Below are 16,994 nucleotides of genomic sequence, written 5' to 3' on the forward strand. Positions count from 1 at the left end.
CTCTGAATGTACACATACTGAGCTGCAGAGGGAGCTATTTAGATTGTACTTGGTATAAGATTGATTAGGAAATAAAAGCAGTGAGGGAGAAATTACGTGTCTCCTTGTGTTTCAAAGAATTAGAGAGAGGTGAAGAAAGAAGGGGGGGGGGGGGTGGGGAGGGTGTGATATATCCCAAAGAGAGAATGTCACAGTATCAGACAACTCATATATAAATGGCTTTAATCTGTCTAGTTACGAGAGTTCATCACAAATTACCTAGTACTCACCCAAAATGAAGGGATAGAAAGTGAGAATGAAAAGTGAGAAAGAGGGAATAAAATAAGAAAGGGAGAATGTGAGAGTCAGAGAATGGAAGGGTAGGGGTGGACTTTATTCTATTAGTAAATAGGGTTTGCTACTGAGTCAGAATCCTTTATACAATTTAATCTTGTAATTTTGTTTGACAGCTTAGTTCATCAAATTCATAGGGGGGGGAGAAGGTGATAGAAAGATAGAGGAGAAATAGAGGGAAATGAAGGCTGATAGAGCAAGGGGGGGGGGGTAAGGGATACAGAGAGAAGAGAGAGGAACAGAGATGGAGGGATCAAGTATAAAATAGATACAATGTGAAGAGAAGGGAGAAATATAAAAAAGGGAAAAAGAAGAGAGAGAGGGGGAAAGACAGACAGACAGAGGGGGAGAACTTTTTTGTTATGAAGAGAGAGCAAATATGGATACATAAAATATACAAAATATAGAAAGAACTGAGAGAAAGAGAGAGTTGATAAGAGAGCAGAGAAGGCCAAACGTGACGTTGAAACAAAACAATGCCGTCATCACCTCTCAATTGAATGTGTTAAATGGATTGGCACTACTGGAGGCACCTCTCCGTCTGACCCAACTGAAAGCTAATTTCCTCTCTAGTCGTTAAATCTTCTTCTTTATCTCTTTACTCTCTTGGGTATCACATCATGAACACAGTCATGCAAACATATATCCTTCACCATTCTAGAAGTGACTATACTCCTTTGATACACTAACACATTTCAATGATGTACATGAACTTCACTGAGGAAGCTTCAAGCTTTCCCTGGATCATAAAATTTTTAAGAAAGATAAATTATAGTAAATAGTAAATTTTATTGTTAGGGGCTTTAATATTTTGTTTGTCACGGTATCTTGTTGCCTGAGAGGCTGGCCAATGAATATTTGAAAGGAAAATAATGATAAATTCATGAGCAAAGTTGCTCATGAAAGTGCCTTTTTTCTACATGCCTTCCCAAATACAGCATTAAAGGTTTGTAAGATAAGCTGGACTGAAAGATAATATCAGGCAGTGCTTACATTATCTGTTGGATAAGATCTTTAACTTTACAGAAGAAAACTTTGCCCTTATATATCATATCAAATTTGTTGATAAATGAAAATTTGAAGAAAAAATACATTAATTAGTCATAACTTAACCCCCCCATAGTGAGTTTTCAAAGTTATGTTGAAATACACTAATCAGTAATTTCATACCGTAACCTCTCTTTCATTGCTTAGCATACTATTTAATATGAAAGAAACTGATCATGAATTGCATAAAATTTAAACAAGCATGAGCTTCCCTTTTACTATATGCAATCATGAGCGTAATCTCTGTCTCCACCTATTTTCAAAGCAATTTTCCAAGATCAGACCAAAAGTGATGTGATCATGTTTATTTCAAGAAAAGAACTCTAATACCTGCAACAACACTGGAGACTGTGGACATGGACTGGATGGTTGTAAATAAGAGCTGACCCTAATATGTCAAATTTTGATGTTTACAAGTTTGAAAGTTCATCCAACTTGATGTGGGTCACACTTGATCACACATTTGTTTACAACTGACCTTTATTTTTGTTTTGTTGTCTGCCTTCCACCAAGAGGAAAGGGAACTATAGCTCAGTGAGCCAATCACAATTCATCTACTTATTGGGGGATTGATGGGCAAAACTGGAATAGTCTTTGAAAACAGTCACTATTTGATGATAATTTACCAAGAATATTAAAACAAACTTCAAGTCTGAAATATCAGAAAGAATTCTGTGTTTGAGCTTTAGATAAATATGAGGAATTTGTTCTAATGTAGCACGTAGGATAATGCTTGGAATATAAAATATTAAAGTTTTATTCATATATTGGTTATCAATGTAACTTTCTTCTAAATTCTCTGAATAGTCCCATGATATGTACATCAGCGTTACTTTTATAGACACAATCAGCAAACTCTAGTGAGCACGAATCTATATGACTTACTGATGCTTTCTGTTTCTTTCATGACCATCTCAACCAGGAATTCTTTGGCTGATCCTAAGCAATGAAGGATCTTCATGAGAGAGGTCGCGACCTCTTCCTTCGTCTTGACACTGATTTCCTGTTCTAGTCTCTGACATAGCGTCACTGAGTGTTCTTTCAAGTACTGTGAAAAAAAGAGAGAAATAGAGGATTTTCAAGAATCTGGAAAGATGAATTTCAACCAAAAAAGAGGAAGATTTGAATGGTTGCTGGATGACACTGTGGAGATGATTTATGGCCTTTCAAAACAATGATGATGAATTATAAGTGAAAAGTTTCCGGTATCCTGTCAAAGTAGATAATGTAAACTGTGACTTTGAACTCTTTCTACCTATCTCATACTTTCTTTCTATCACTCTCTCTTTCTCAGTTACCTGTTTATACACATGTATTTGTCTTTTGCTCTCTCTTGTCTCCATTCACTTTCATGTCAGTTTTTCTTCTCTCTTTGTTACCTATTATGTTATTATTATTCAATGTCTCAATTCTCTTCTCTATCTTCTCTCTAATTTTCCTTCCAATTTTCTTTCTTCTTAATCTTCTGTTTCTCTTCAATGATTTTGGTGCCTCTAATTTTTTTCTCAGAAGGTAGCTTTTCAACATTACCTTTCTTTGGTAAAAAAATAAATATCCATTGCTTTTTTCTCTTATCTTTATTCTCATAATGAATCATTGATGCTCAATCATTATCTCTCTTTTTCTTCTAAGGGGTATCTCCATGTTCCCCTCTCAAGAATATGATGCCAAGTACATTCCCAGGTATATATCATCGGAAGCTGCGGTCACGGGCAAGCGGGGGTTGCTTGGCAAGATTTATGAGGAAGCTAGCTGACTGTTTAGGTAATTTGGTGGAGGAAGTCTGGTTCATAACTCTTGTCTGTTTTGGATGATTTCCTTTGGAGCTGGCAGAGGGATTCTGCTGAGGTTTCCAAGGGAATGGAATGATAGGCTTAATGTCCATAGTCATGAAAATGTCAATGTACATTCCCATGATTATGCATCATTATTAGAGATCATCCCTAATCCCTTTTTTATAATAAATCTTGTCACTCTCACTGTTCTAAACAAGTAATTGGGATTTACAGCAATCTTCAGAGTCATAGATAAAGATCTGGACTGAATGAAATGTTACTGAGTAAAACAGTGCTTGAGCGAATACAGCGCTGTTTTACTCAGTTTTTCATTAAATTAATGAAAAATTGAAAAGGGAAAATTCTGAAAAAGAAAATATTCAATATTATTTGATAAGTCAAGAGGAAGTCAAGAGGGGGGGGGGGGGGGCAATGAGGGGGGTTGGAGGATGCTGGGGTGGGGGACTACCCTTACCTGTGCAAATTCTGAGTACTGGCTTATAGGTAGAATTGAGATGTTTTGGTAGCGAGCTTTTATCCGTAATGCTGGGATCTCTCCCCTGAAGTTAATAGGGCTGGAAACACGGTACCTGAGAGAGAAAAAAAATATGGGTTTATAGTTAATATTGTGAATCATTTTCTAGCAATAACTTACCAATAACAGCAATATTTTGAGAGTTAGTTTTTCCTTTAAAAGGTAGCATTTTCCTTATAGAGTTCTCCTTGCATGGAGGTAGAATATGTAAACGTGTATCATTAATTAAACTCAAATTCTGTTCTATTCAATGTACTGCAATATGGCCAATTCTGGCCAAGAAGGGCACTAAAAGAATACATCAATGAAGATGTTGTAGCTCCAGATTCTATAAACTTACCAACTTTCTACCGTTGTTTTACTATTAACCATGTTGACTGGTATCGAGACTAACCCTGTAAAGTAAAGAAAAAAGTGGAAAGACTTTTATAAATGTTTACATTGATAAAAAACATCATTCATATTGATTGAAGTTGACAGAATTTTTTTTTTGTATTATATGTTTGTACAAAATGAACATGAAAATTGCTGTGGAGAAAAAAAAGAGGTTTTATGCATAGGCCTTCTGAAGATAGAAATATCTTTTATCAATATTCAAAAGAAGTTTGTAATTGATAAAATTTTTCTTATTTCATACAAACAAAACATGTGCATACTGTAGTGGTTCAATCTTACCTATATAATTCTTATCTCTTCTCTTTTTCTTCTCTATCTCTTTATATACATGAACATTGATGGCCTCAACAGCTGGCAAGCATCTACAAGGTAAAAGGGGAAAGACAAAGAGAAAAGGGAGAAATTAGTAAAACATTATGAGAAAAGTAATAGTGCTTTCTATGTATAATCATGCATGAAATATGTAAAACCAAAATATAAGCCTCAAAAGGTCTGTGTAACTTTATAAACAACTTGATGACACAGCCACCTAGAAGATTTCCTGATGCATCTTTTCAGAGATTTTCACTGGTAAACTTGCTCTTAGCCAATGAGATATAAGTATTTCAGTAGCTTGTAACATTTGTCAGTGATTTTCACTTTCAATATTCTTCATGAAATGCTACCTTGTATCTGATGGGTAAAAATGGCTGATTCTGTAATAATTAATATTTTCAAAAAAGACAAGCAAGCCCTGAAAACCAGAAAATGTTATCAATAATCATCAAGATATCCTCTCTCAATCTCATTTTTTATTTGTATGATGAATAAAAACTGCCTTTCTAATAATAATATAAATCTGCTTTAATACGACACGAGTTGTGAGGCTAAAGACGTTCATGTGAAAAAGCTGTTGCTTTCATGGTCAATCAGGGGTTAGACATTTGGCAGCCATAGTTATCAAACAAGTGTTCAGCTTCCATCACTGACAAGTGAAAAAGGTCTGCTGTCTATATTGCCTTGATGAGGGATTAATAATGTTAACTTAGACATGATCAATTTTGGCTAATGTATCTGACTGTCATGAAATTCTTAGTATCTTAGCAGTCATCATACTTTTCCTCAGAAACAGGAAATTAGAAAAAGAGACTGATGTAATTGTTTTAAAAGGGAATCAATGACAGTGATAATTAGATATTTAGCGACTCGGGTGAAATTAATTACTTTACACATTGAAATACACTATTTCAGGTTATGCAATTTTTTGCATATCATTGATACTGGACAAGAGTGATTTATTCAATAATTTTGTTCGCCATATTTCTTTTCAATAGTCCAATTTCAAAAAGATTTTTCAGTCTCCAGTTCATCCTGTTGCTCTGCACCTGGCAGTAAGTGGGTCGGAAGTACCCTTGATAAAAGCTGCCCTCTATTGGTGAACTCTTGTCATGGTGAAAGTGAGAATAGCATCTGAATGATACACTTTGCACCTGTAAATGTGTTTATCCCCAAGGGACATGAGACTCAGTCTATTGGTTAATCCTTTCTAATAGCCATCGCAGTTCAGATGAGAAAAAATTCACAAGAAATGTACGTGGTACACAGAAAAGGCTAAAGAATCATCATCAGGTAATGTATTAGGCATATACAATGAATACCTACATGTATCTTAAAAGAATAGCGTTCATTCAAAATGAGTTGTTCTCTGTATTCACAATTGATAAAAATGTTTGTAATATGGTCATATGAATTTCAGACTAATGAAAAAAGATCAAATTTTATATTAGGCACATAATTCTCTTCAAAATTATGATTTCTGGGGGTGTTACAAAAGATATGTGCTTGATATTTACAAGTGATTGTACATTTGTGTAAATGCCATAGACCAACATTATGCTTATATTGGTATTTATTAGGGCTCAGATTTAGTATCCTGAAAATTGCTGAAATACTTGATGTGCTGGTATGTTTTGTGAGTCAAAACTGATGTAGCCATATTTTCAATCTCATGATTTTATCTACTGTGAAATAAATTGTAACAGATTTGTGAAATATCTATACATCTCATACATTGGGCCAATGGTGTAAAGGGGGGGGGGGTGGCTTAGCGGCTGGCAAGACATAATCAGCAAACATGATGCTTTATTGAACACTGCCCATCATGTGATTTTTACTCACACCATTACAAGTGAATGGAACTGAAGGGGAAATTTGGAATAAAAGAGGTAATTAAGTAATTTAAGAGAAGTGATAGACCTTGGATCATACAGCTAGATCACATCAGTCAGAGCCTCAGAGGGCTGGTATAATGAATCATGAAATTCAAAAGAAAAAAACAAAAACATAAAAAGAACTGTTTGCTTATGACACTTTCTACAGAAATATAAAGAATCACTGAAATCAAAAAGATGGAAAGATTTGGGGGAGGGAGAGATTGTGGTAGCTTAAAAACCATGCCAACCTCATGAAAAGAATTCCATTTTTTTAAGGAATGAATAAAAGGATAACAAGGATTTTGGTGTGAAAAGAGTTTTATAAACTTTCTCCAGGGGATACGAGTTTCAGAAAAAAAGTATTTTTTATAAAAACTGTATCATATTTATAGAAGGACATAAAACTGCAATTCCCACCTCTGTGCTATACACACATAACTGTACATATTGGCAATCTTTTGTAATCTATGCTAATCGCAACAAGTGCAACCTGCTCTGACTAATTAACAAAGGTTGAAGATAACTAGTCACGTTCATCGTCCTACAAAACAAGGCAATTATCTGGCTACCTGTAGTAGCAATTGATTCTAAGTAGGCATGGGCGAGAGAGAATAGACCTCCATCATTCGCAGGAAATTGGAGCATTTTTCTAGAGTGGGTGTGGGCTAGATAGGGAACGGAAGAGGGTTCATAATTACCCTCCTTGTTTCAACGCCCTTTACACCCCAAGCATTCTCAGCGGTGCTGTGTTATGAGATGGATACTAATAATGTCATATATTACAAATAATTATACATTTATCATTCTTCTCATTGCCATTAGTCATTTCCTGGAGTCATTTTCAAGAATTACCAAGAGAAATTGCTGTCATGGTAATGTGATGTACTATTAAGTATGATGCATAACGAAAGATAGAAGATTGAAAAAATATCACAATCATCTCCTTTTCTCGGGTTGGTAGTTAAAAATATTCACAAGAACCTATTTAAATTATTTTTTTTTAAATAGAAGTATTTTTTCTAGTTCCATCCAATTTCACAAACTCCATTCATCGAAAGATATTCTCATTTCTTTCAAGGGGGGGGGGGTTAGAACTGCTGGGGCCTTTTGCACAAAGTATTGTAATCAAATGTAACTCCACAATTCAAACACAACATGATCTTCAGTCAAATCATACAGGTTTATTATATGCTTTATTTTTATTGTTAAAATTAAACTTTTAAAGTTTATATTAAAAGCTTTAATTAAATCAAGGGGCAAAAAATAACAACATAATAACTGGCCCTATAATCTTTCCAAAGTACTTTGTATGATGTCCTGTTTAGGTGAACTCTAATTAATATCCAACTGAGATATAATCATCAAAGTTGACTGAACTAATTCATAATAATCCCTAAAACATGATCAATTATTAGAGTAAATTAGATTTGGAAAGGTTCTGTAAATAGAATATGAAAAGATACAAAAAGAGGTATCAATGACATTTCAAAGCCATAAAAAATGATAATGTAAAGAGCAAAAGGATAAGTATGAAAAACCAGTTATAATACTGATACATTTTTCTATCAAATACTTTAATGCAATGTTGGCATTATAACTAAGTGTATAATTAATGATTACGGTCCCAAGAATATTTTTTGGGGAATGAATGAAGGTACTTTTCTTCTTCAATTGATAAACTGAAGTTTAGTGAGTTAAATAAGCGGCAGAGCAATTGTCGTAAGAGTAGATGTTGCGTTACCTTTATGCATTTACCTAAGCAATGCAAGTTTGTTTATGAGCTCACTGTAATATTTGAACATTACCAAGTTTGTTGGAAAACATGTTTCTATAAGCGCTTGAAACTGAAGAACCTAAGAGCCTACATTTGTGTTGCTTGATCCACTGCATTATCAAACTGAAACCTTCTGATAATATGATCATAGATCTTGGCAATGTTACATGATCTATCCCTTTAAAACCTGATGAGCACTCCCCAGTAAACTCTTGGCAGTGAACAATGCCAATTGAGTGCTTAAATACTTTATTTTCACTATCTTAAACAAGGGGATAGGGAATGGGTATAATCCTCTGTTATCCCTCTCAAAATCCGTTCTGAGCTCTCTAAGCGGTTTTTTAGGAAGCTATCAATTGAGTATCGCCTTCCCGACTGTAGGAAGAAGGAATCGTAGTAATGACAACTAGTGAATGACAGCATATAAATTTTTTAAGAGTAGCACCTTAATTCATTAAACATGTTAAGAGTAATAAGTGACTATTATAAGCCACATAAATGGTGCCATTTAAATGGCTGAGCATTTATTCATAAGATGATATTTATCACTGATCCTTGATTTAAATTTTTAAATTGAATTGATATAAAGATATTAGCAGTCAACATTGGCTGACTGATTTATTTTATTTCTTTACCAACAATATTCACATGTTTACAGATTATTTCATAACAAATGACAGAAAAGTTTCACAGATGAAACAAAAAAAAGTCAGGAAAAGTCTGCCTGTCAGAAATATACGTTTCTATCTTCAGACATGATATTAATTTAATATTAATGAATTTCCTTCTTCAAAATGATAATAATTTTATATCATATACCGATGTTCATATTCATGGTATAAATCTTCAGTGAAGGATGGGGAAATCTCAACCGATTACGGTATTGGTGTTTTAACATTAATTCCAACATTCTATTAAACCATTCTCCTCCTAAATAAACCAAGATAATACACTACATAGATGAGAATGATAGCCAAGAATATATATTCCCATAGGAAGCCCTGCATCCACTGTGATAAGATCTATTCATCACCAATGCCAAGATTAGGGGAACATCTTTCCCACAACATTTTCACACGAAACCTAACTTCAGAATTCAGATGATCTTCACTTACATTATCACTTGGCGTGTGTGTAAATATATCAATACATTTTAATGCAATTCAAAATGTGTGGGGCATTGTTTTCCTGCAGAACATCTTTAGAATCATTCTGCGAGTAAAACATCCTTTTAATTCAAAACACAAGATTACAATTTGCTATTGTAGTTTTTAATATGCATTGCCTTCTTTCACAATCAGATCAATAAGATCAGTCATTTTCTAAAATTTCAATATCAGGTTTCCTATATCTCGGCAGTGAAGTAAGCATAGGGAGTGATAATTGAAGTTGTTAGAATTTATTTTCAGAAAGTTATTTATACAGGGGAGAAGATTTTTTTTTTTTTTTTGGGGGGGCTATTTTTTTCTTTACAATGGGGCAATTGCTGTAGATTATTCTATTTTAAGGGCTACTCTTTGGGCAATGCAATTATGAAGCAAATGTAAATATCATTATTCTTCAATATAGATATTCTAAATATTCTTGAATATTTTTTTGTGGCAGATCTTAGGGTGATCCTTTAGAGGAAAGTCATCCCAAACCATAAAGATTTGGGGAATTTTAGGGCAATTTAAGCCATCATGAGGGCAAAATCACTGTTATTTTGTAAATGCTGTAACATTGGCTTTATTCTATTGTACCACATCATACTCAACTTGGTAAATCTGAAAGGGATCAATCAAAGTTTTCAAAAATTTTTGTTCGGGAAATATACTTTGATGACGTATTATGAAGATCAGGAGTCTCATTTACAGCGAAAAGCTGCACCATAACAAAAGCAATGAACTACGTTCCCTTAGGGACAACCAAATTGAAACATGATCATAATTACCACAATACTTCACAAAACTATTGAACAGATTCTTGATTAGATTGTAGATTATACAAGGATTATAGGAAGTTATGGCCAGACTTGGCGTAGGTTTAGCGCCAAGCCGGGAATCATTTGGCAACGATTGAGACGTCTTCCTGGCTAGAGCTAAGTTTGGACTGATTCCTTGGGAATACTTTGGTTCATTGAACGTCAGGAGTGCGTGTTGTCAGGTAAAACATGCCCTGTTGGCTAAATTCTAGTCAATAGTTTTTACAAGTTAACATGAGATACATCCTGACCTTGTATTTTAACATTCTAGTCATTGCCCCACGCTTACAGGTAAAGAGCTTTTACTTGGTAAGTGAAGATAGATGGGACTACAGATAAGTGCAACTAAAGCAGCAAAACAATCAATTTTTATGGGTTATCTTGGCACAAATAGAAACAATTATGTAGGTTTTCTATTCCAAATATTGCCTTTTTGTGCACTTTCGCAATAAAATGAATTTTGGTGTAGATGTTATAGCACATACTATGAACCAAGAAGGTTACAAGTGTGAATTTCTGCCAAGGCATTAATTTCTTCAGCATGAGAATCATCTGCACTGAGCTGCACTCTACCCAGGTGAGGTAAATGGGTACCTGGCAAGGTTCATTCCTGAAAATGCTTGTGCGCTGTAAAAGATTGCCAAACTTAAGCTGGGGTATTAATAATCAAGTCCTTTGGAAGCATATACATGTATATAGATGTTATATAAAAAAGTGTTTATGTAATAATAATAATACCAACACGCTTATATAGCGCATATCACTGCCAAATGCATCCCTGTGCGCTTCATTGGATATTATTACCCTGGCTTTAGCCCCGCAGCCTTTTACAGCGCGGTGGCATTTCAAGGAATAAATTCCTGCCAGGTACCCACTAACCTCACCTGGGTCGAGTGCAGCACAACGTGGACGAATTTCTTGCTGAAGGAAATTACGCCATGGCTGGGATTCGAACCCACGACCCTCTGTTTCAAAGTCCGAAGACTAATCCACTGGGCAACAACGCTCCACAAGTAGTACAAACAATGTAGTACAAACAATGTTTTTTTCAACCATACTTATAATCCAAAATGTCCAGGGATTCCTCTCTGATCTTACCCCATTTCTAGGGATTCTTTTTGTAGTTACCCAGTAGGGTGGTACATGTACACCCCTGTATACCATTATCTGGGAGCGCTCCACCCCTCTCCTTGGGAGTGCCCTATCCCTTTCTCAGGGGTACGTCATTGACTTACTTGAATGTGAACTGTTCACCCCAGAAGACCATATCATTACGGTGTTTGGGTGTGGTCCTGGCATAGAGACTGTCATCTAAACAGATCTCACAGAAGTACCTAAGAGCAAGAAGGACATAAGAAGGTTAACATTGAAAATGAACATGGCAGGATGGGGAAAATAACCATTGATGCAAGAACTCAATATAATCAAGAAATTGCATCCATTGAAAAAAGATATGTATAATCATATGAAGCTCTTATGAGAACAATTTAAATTTGAATAGGTGTCTATCTTGTTTTTAATTAAGTGTAATCCAAACACTGAAAAAATACTGTACACATTTAACCATGCATAAATATGCTAGCTAATTAGCTGCTGAAAAAAATAAAGTAAAAGGAAAAACAACAAAAGGCAAGATTGGGGTGCAATATTAAGATACATTGAACAAAATTAACAGAGGAAACATGAGATTAATTGAAAGAGACTGTCTAATCATAAATACTTATACTTAAAATCCTTTTAATATTGACAAGGGTATTCATGCCATACAAGACATATCTATGTAAACATGAAATTAAATAGAATAGGCATTGCATATACGGTATATAAACAGACTGAATTCAGCAGATTGATAGAGACATGATGGCTAGCATTAAGGCAAATGTAACAAAACCAATTTGTAATGAACTTTAAAAAAAACATTTGAGAGTTACTCTGAGGGTTGTACTATCAACACATGACATCTATTAAAATAAAAAAAAAGTGAAAATGCAAATTTGCTGACAAACAAATGATAAGTAAAAAAACATCTTGTTTTTTAAATATTTCTCATATTAATTCCTTATAATAAAAAAAATTCTGGTTAAAAAATAACCAACCCTAGATTTACAAAAATTATAGGCCTACACGTACAACATTATCATCTGCTTCATCAAATTTAGACTATACTCTGTATCATGACGATGAAGTAAATCCATGGATTACAAATGGACTCTATTGCCAATTTGAATCAATATATGATTATCTGACTACCACTCAGCTATCATTTAATAACACCACTTCTTCAAATGATATTACCAGACTTGTATCATACACAAATTACTTTCCCCGTCTATCCTATTACTCAGTCATATAAACACTTCCCTACTGTGTTAATATGTTTGCATTGATTTTTGTGTCTAACTCGTCTGTTTGCGAGCGGTATTGTTTTAAGCAGTGCGAGCTCTTATGATATTGACAAGGCGGTATGAACGTGAGATATTCTAACTATGCATAGTATGAGTCATCGGTGTAAGTGCAATGTGCATGATGTAGATCAGGTAGCCATTTACACCTGGGTGAATTAGGCCGTGTTTATGCTTCCACTTTTCAGGCCAGAATCAGCGTTTCCAAACCCTATTTTTTTTGGCAAGAAAACGAGTCTAAAGTGATTAGTCCAAAACACGGTTGCGTCCATGCTTTCTTCCATTTAAACGCTGTTTCAAAACGCCGATCGTAAACTCACAAAAAGGTGCATTTGTAAACGTCGTTTGACCAGAATCAGGCTTTCTCGGGAAGCATAAACAGAACCACGATCATAAACGTGTTTAAATGATGTCATTTGGTACATGCTTCTGGTGAGATGAAAATCCGTGGGCAAATACAGTCGTATTGCTCTATGTTATCTCTACGTAATAACAACAATTGGGAAAAAAAACTTTCGAAAAAGGCGCGCCCAATTTGACCTCGCTTTACGATGCGAAGCCAGCTGGAGATCATGATTTGCTCTGAAAAGTGAAGCATAAACAGCACTCCCAGAACCACGTTTACGATCGGTGTTTTGAATCAACGTTTGAAATCGCTGATTCTGTCCTCGCGATGGAAGCATAAACACACCTTAACAACATTTATAAATCTAGGCAATGTACATAAAACATCTATGGTGGAAACGGACAATGACAACAAAGTTCTTCAAAATTTTGGATAACCTTGTTTTTCATTGTGCAAACAGATAATTTGCTAAGTTTCTCTCTGAAATGGTGAATGAATATCACCATATTGGATAAGCAGTGGACTAAGAATTTTTCTTCCAGACTAGTTTATGTTTAGGCTTATTCACTGGAAAATCACTAGATTTGTTCAGCAATCATAAAATAGATTTCCTTTTTATCAATATAAGTTGATTAGAAAGGACTCCCAAACTAGAATGAAAATAATATTCAACATATTAAAAAAAACAACTACAAAAACTGAAACCTTTTAAACATCCAAAATCTAAGTTTCCCCCAATAGTTATTTGTTGTGTAGATTAATGTTTCCATACACACTACACAGCAGGTACAAAATAAACTATGCTGGGCTGAAATGGGAATGCAATGTGCATGATTGAAATCTATGAAGTGCTACCGTGCACCGATGTATGGCAAACAATCGCCTACGCAAAAAACAGAGGGTGACTAAAAGTCATGATTAATGGGTTTGGGGTTCTGCTTGAATTGAGTGCATTCCCAATGGTGGAGTCAATGAAATTCAAATTCAAATTGTTAACCCTTTCAGTGCTAAGACTAATGCAGACACATACCAAAAGAATTAGATTTCATGATTCAAAACATTAATGCTTTAAATATAAGACACATACATGCATAAAATGTACAATAAAAAAAATCTTGATATGTTTACTGCAAATCCATAAATAATAATTTTCCACAATGTTTTTTTTTTAAGTACATGACCATTTTTCTTCACAAACTAACAAAAAAATCTATAAATAAACTAGTTTTTATAACAATGAAATATACTCTGAATTTTTCAGCCTCATTTAGTGAGTTAGCAAATACAAAACAAATACAAGAATACAACAATATAAAGCTAATATCATATGCTATATTTAATTTAACACTTATTTCCCCCTAAACTTACAACTCGATGGTCTGCTATAATATCATTCACTAGACGGTTAATATGTAAGATTACAAACAACACAGGATTGATGGATATCATTAACTAATGTCATTACAGTGCATGAATGACTGTGCAATAATGTTATCAGATATTAGTCGAAACATAAACTTGTTTCTTTCATGAATAATTTAACATCAAATGATCCAAATCTACACCCACAATATAAGTAATAAACTGAATGTGTAAAGCTACATGTATAATGACAGAACAGATGTTATCAGGTATAAAATGTGCAAGTCAGTTTAAGACGTTTTTCATTTGAGGGTATTTGTAATGTCAGAATCAATCCTAAATTATACTAATATCATACAATATCCTCTAAGAAGCAAATGTTATATGTTTCTCAATTTGTTATCATTGATTTCTAAACTATAGATGATGGATATCACCATTATTTTAATTATCTTTAAAATGAACATACATGAACTAAATATTTGATAAATCCCAACTAAACCTCCTGCCAAATAACAAAAGAGGATTATTTCTCATAAAAAAATGATGCCTCCCTATAAAACCATCTCTTCTAGTCAACCTGCCCCTTTTCTATGCTCTATCCAAATAATATCAATTTGATTTGTTTTATTTTTCATCACCCACACACAAACCAACCAATTACATGTTTAACCTCAAAATGATCAATATCAAAATATTTATGTAATTAAAATATTTAATTAGCCAGGAAGTAAAATAATTACCAAGCAAAATAAAACCAACAGACAGAATGCGGTAATCATAACCATTTAAATCCTTGTAATAATACTCTCTACTTATTCAAATATTCACCTTGAAAACTACCAAATTAGTAAAAAATCAAAAAAATATTTGACCTACATGTAAAACTTGTATGTATTTATCCTGTAACTAAGTGTAGCTAGGGAATGATTTTTGTTTAAAACAAATACACAAACAATAACATGGAATAAAAGATGCATAATAAACTAAAGGTGAGAGCTTGCGGTATGATCTTGCATGATATATTCACAAATATTACGATTGTCACAATTCTTGAACAATATATAGATAGAATGTAGGATACTGCTGTATGTGAATAAGTGAAATTGTTTTATTTTTTGAATATATCTACTTACTCTCGTCCATCCCAACTGTGGCAATATTATTTTGTGAAACAATAAAATATGAATTATTCAAAATCTCCTTTAAACAATATCAAGAGTGATGACGAGCGAAGCAAAGCTCAAAAGGGAGAGGCTAAATACACGCACATATGCACAACCCCTCCCAAAAATATATATATTACTTGTTAAAATTTATTTTTAGCATGATAAAAAGCAAACACACTGTAAGGGTAGAAATCCTGATTGTTTTCTATATAAATTTTGCATATAGTTATGAGTACATGTAGCAGGGTGTTGCTTAATTTTGCTTTCAATATTGGGCAATTCCATAAATAGGGACAGTGATTTTCCGTTTCATAAAATGGCCTTTTCCGTTTCAGAAAATCTCAAATTCCGTTTCAGCACGTCAGAAAACGGAAATTCCGTTTCCCCATAGACATTGTACACACGGAAAAGTGACAATTCCGTTTACACATTGAATAGCAAAATCAAAGCGCATACACTCGCACTGGCCAAAATTTGTATCTGCTACTGTACCAACAACACAATAGAATCCGTTCTAATCGGATCTATGCTGGTGTATTTAATAATTTTTCAAACTGATTTAGCATGCATACATCCTCACCTTTCACATAATTAGCATTATTTTACGGTGAAATTAAATTTCATCGATAATTTTGGGGTTTTTTGGACATCGTTATCATCAGTCAACGACTTTCGCCAATCCGCCATCTTGGATTTTAAGACCACGATATCGTGCTGTTACATCTTCAAACGTAGAGGGCAGCAACACACGACCGTGCAGTTGAGCGATCTGAAGCGATGTGAAGCTCAACACGGCCGGCCGGGTACGATCGCGATCGCGGGGTACTCGAGTGTGCTGATGTCGAGAGCAATCACGATGTGTGAATTGTCATGATTGTAGCGAAGTGAGATCGTGATTTCTGGGGTTTTGTGGCCATTTAATATTCTCATTTTGCTGTTATTTTGGAGTAATTTCTGTTGCTATTCTGTGTATTTTGAGGGAAAAATACGTTTTCCGTGATTTTCCGTTTGAAATGCCACTTTCCGTTTCAAAAGGCCTTTTCCGTGAATTCCGTCCGTTTTCCGCGATCGCGGAAAATCACTGTCCCTACATAAAATATGTGTGACCGGCACATTGTGAAATAATTTTCAGTTTTCTCTTTCATATAGAATACTCATGGCTGGAGCAGTCCATGAAATGAAATGAATATGGGGACTGTACAAAAACATTGATTTTAAGGAATTACCCGTTATGACATTAAATGAATGACACTATTAAAATATTTGCATATTATTGAAAGGGCAGCACTAAAGAGAGGGGGGAGGTAACAGCTAATTATTTTATAAGGGTCACTGGATATGTAATTATTATACTAATATATCAATAGTAATTGTAATTATTATCCAGATTACTTTAAAAAAATACTAGAACCACTAAATGCATAATAATGTTTTAGTTTCAATTGGTTTTTATTGAATCAGCAAGGTAGATAAAGGAAAATTGGAAGTTACATAAAGATTCTTAAATGTATCTTTACTCACTTTTTCTTTTGAGGGATGTTCTTTGCCTCCACCACCCATATGTTGAGAGATGAATCTGTTCTCCTTCTCTCATCTTTGTCTGGATAATGTGCGCTGAGTATACTGAGAAGAGATAAAAGAGAACGAGCATCAATGACAAAGTAAAAATCACATCATTCAATATTTAAAGTAAAATATAA

At 34.2% G+C, this 16,994-nt stretch overlaps 1 protein-coding gene across 13 annotated transcripts in view; it reads right to left on the minus strand.

Annotated features, from left to right (window-relative positions):
* The window catches only part of LOC121428463 (ras GTPase-activating protein nGAP-like), a 103,047-nt gene that overhangs the window by 23,798 nt on the left and 62,255 nt on the right, over positions 1 to 16,994 (minus strand). For 11 of the 13 annotated variants that reach the window (XR_005971795.1, XM_041625082.1, XM_041625080.1 and 8 more), the window contains 7 exons: positions 16,816 to 16,917; positions 15,262 to 15,276; positions 11,251 to 11,349; positions 4,366 to 4,448; positions 4,031 to 4,085; positions 3,631 to 3,745; positions 2,266 to 2,428 (listed from right to left, as the gene is read on the minus strand). Coding sequence is in view for 12 of the 13 variants with exons in the window: in XM_041625082.1 (XP_041481016.1) it covers positions 2,266 to 2,428; positions 3,631 to 3,745; positions 4,031 to 4,085; positions 4,366 to 4,448; positions 11,251 to 11,349; positions 15,262 to 15,276; positions 16,816 to 16,917 (632 nt within the window). In the remaining variant the exon portion in view is untranslated. The remainder of the gene's footprint in view (positions 1 to 2,265; positions 2,429 to 3,630; positions 3,746 to 4,030; positions 4,086 to 4,365; positions 4,449 to 11,250; positions 11,350 to 15,261; positions 15,277 to 16,815; positions 16,918 to 16,994) is intronic. The other 2 variants (XM_041625090.1, XM_041625079.1) reach the window with 1 other exon arrangement.

This window comes from Lytechinus variegatus, chromosome 15 (genome assembly GCF_018143015.1).
Source record: "Lytechinus variegatus isolate NC3 chromosome 15, Lvar_3.0, whole genome shotgun sequence".
Classification (NCBI taxonomy): Eukaryota; Metazoa; Echinodermata; class Echinoidea; order Temnopleuroida; family Toxopneustidae; genus Lytechinus; species Lytechinus variegatus.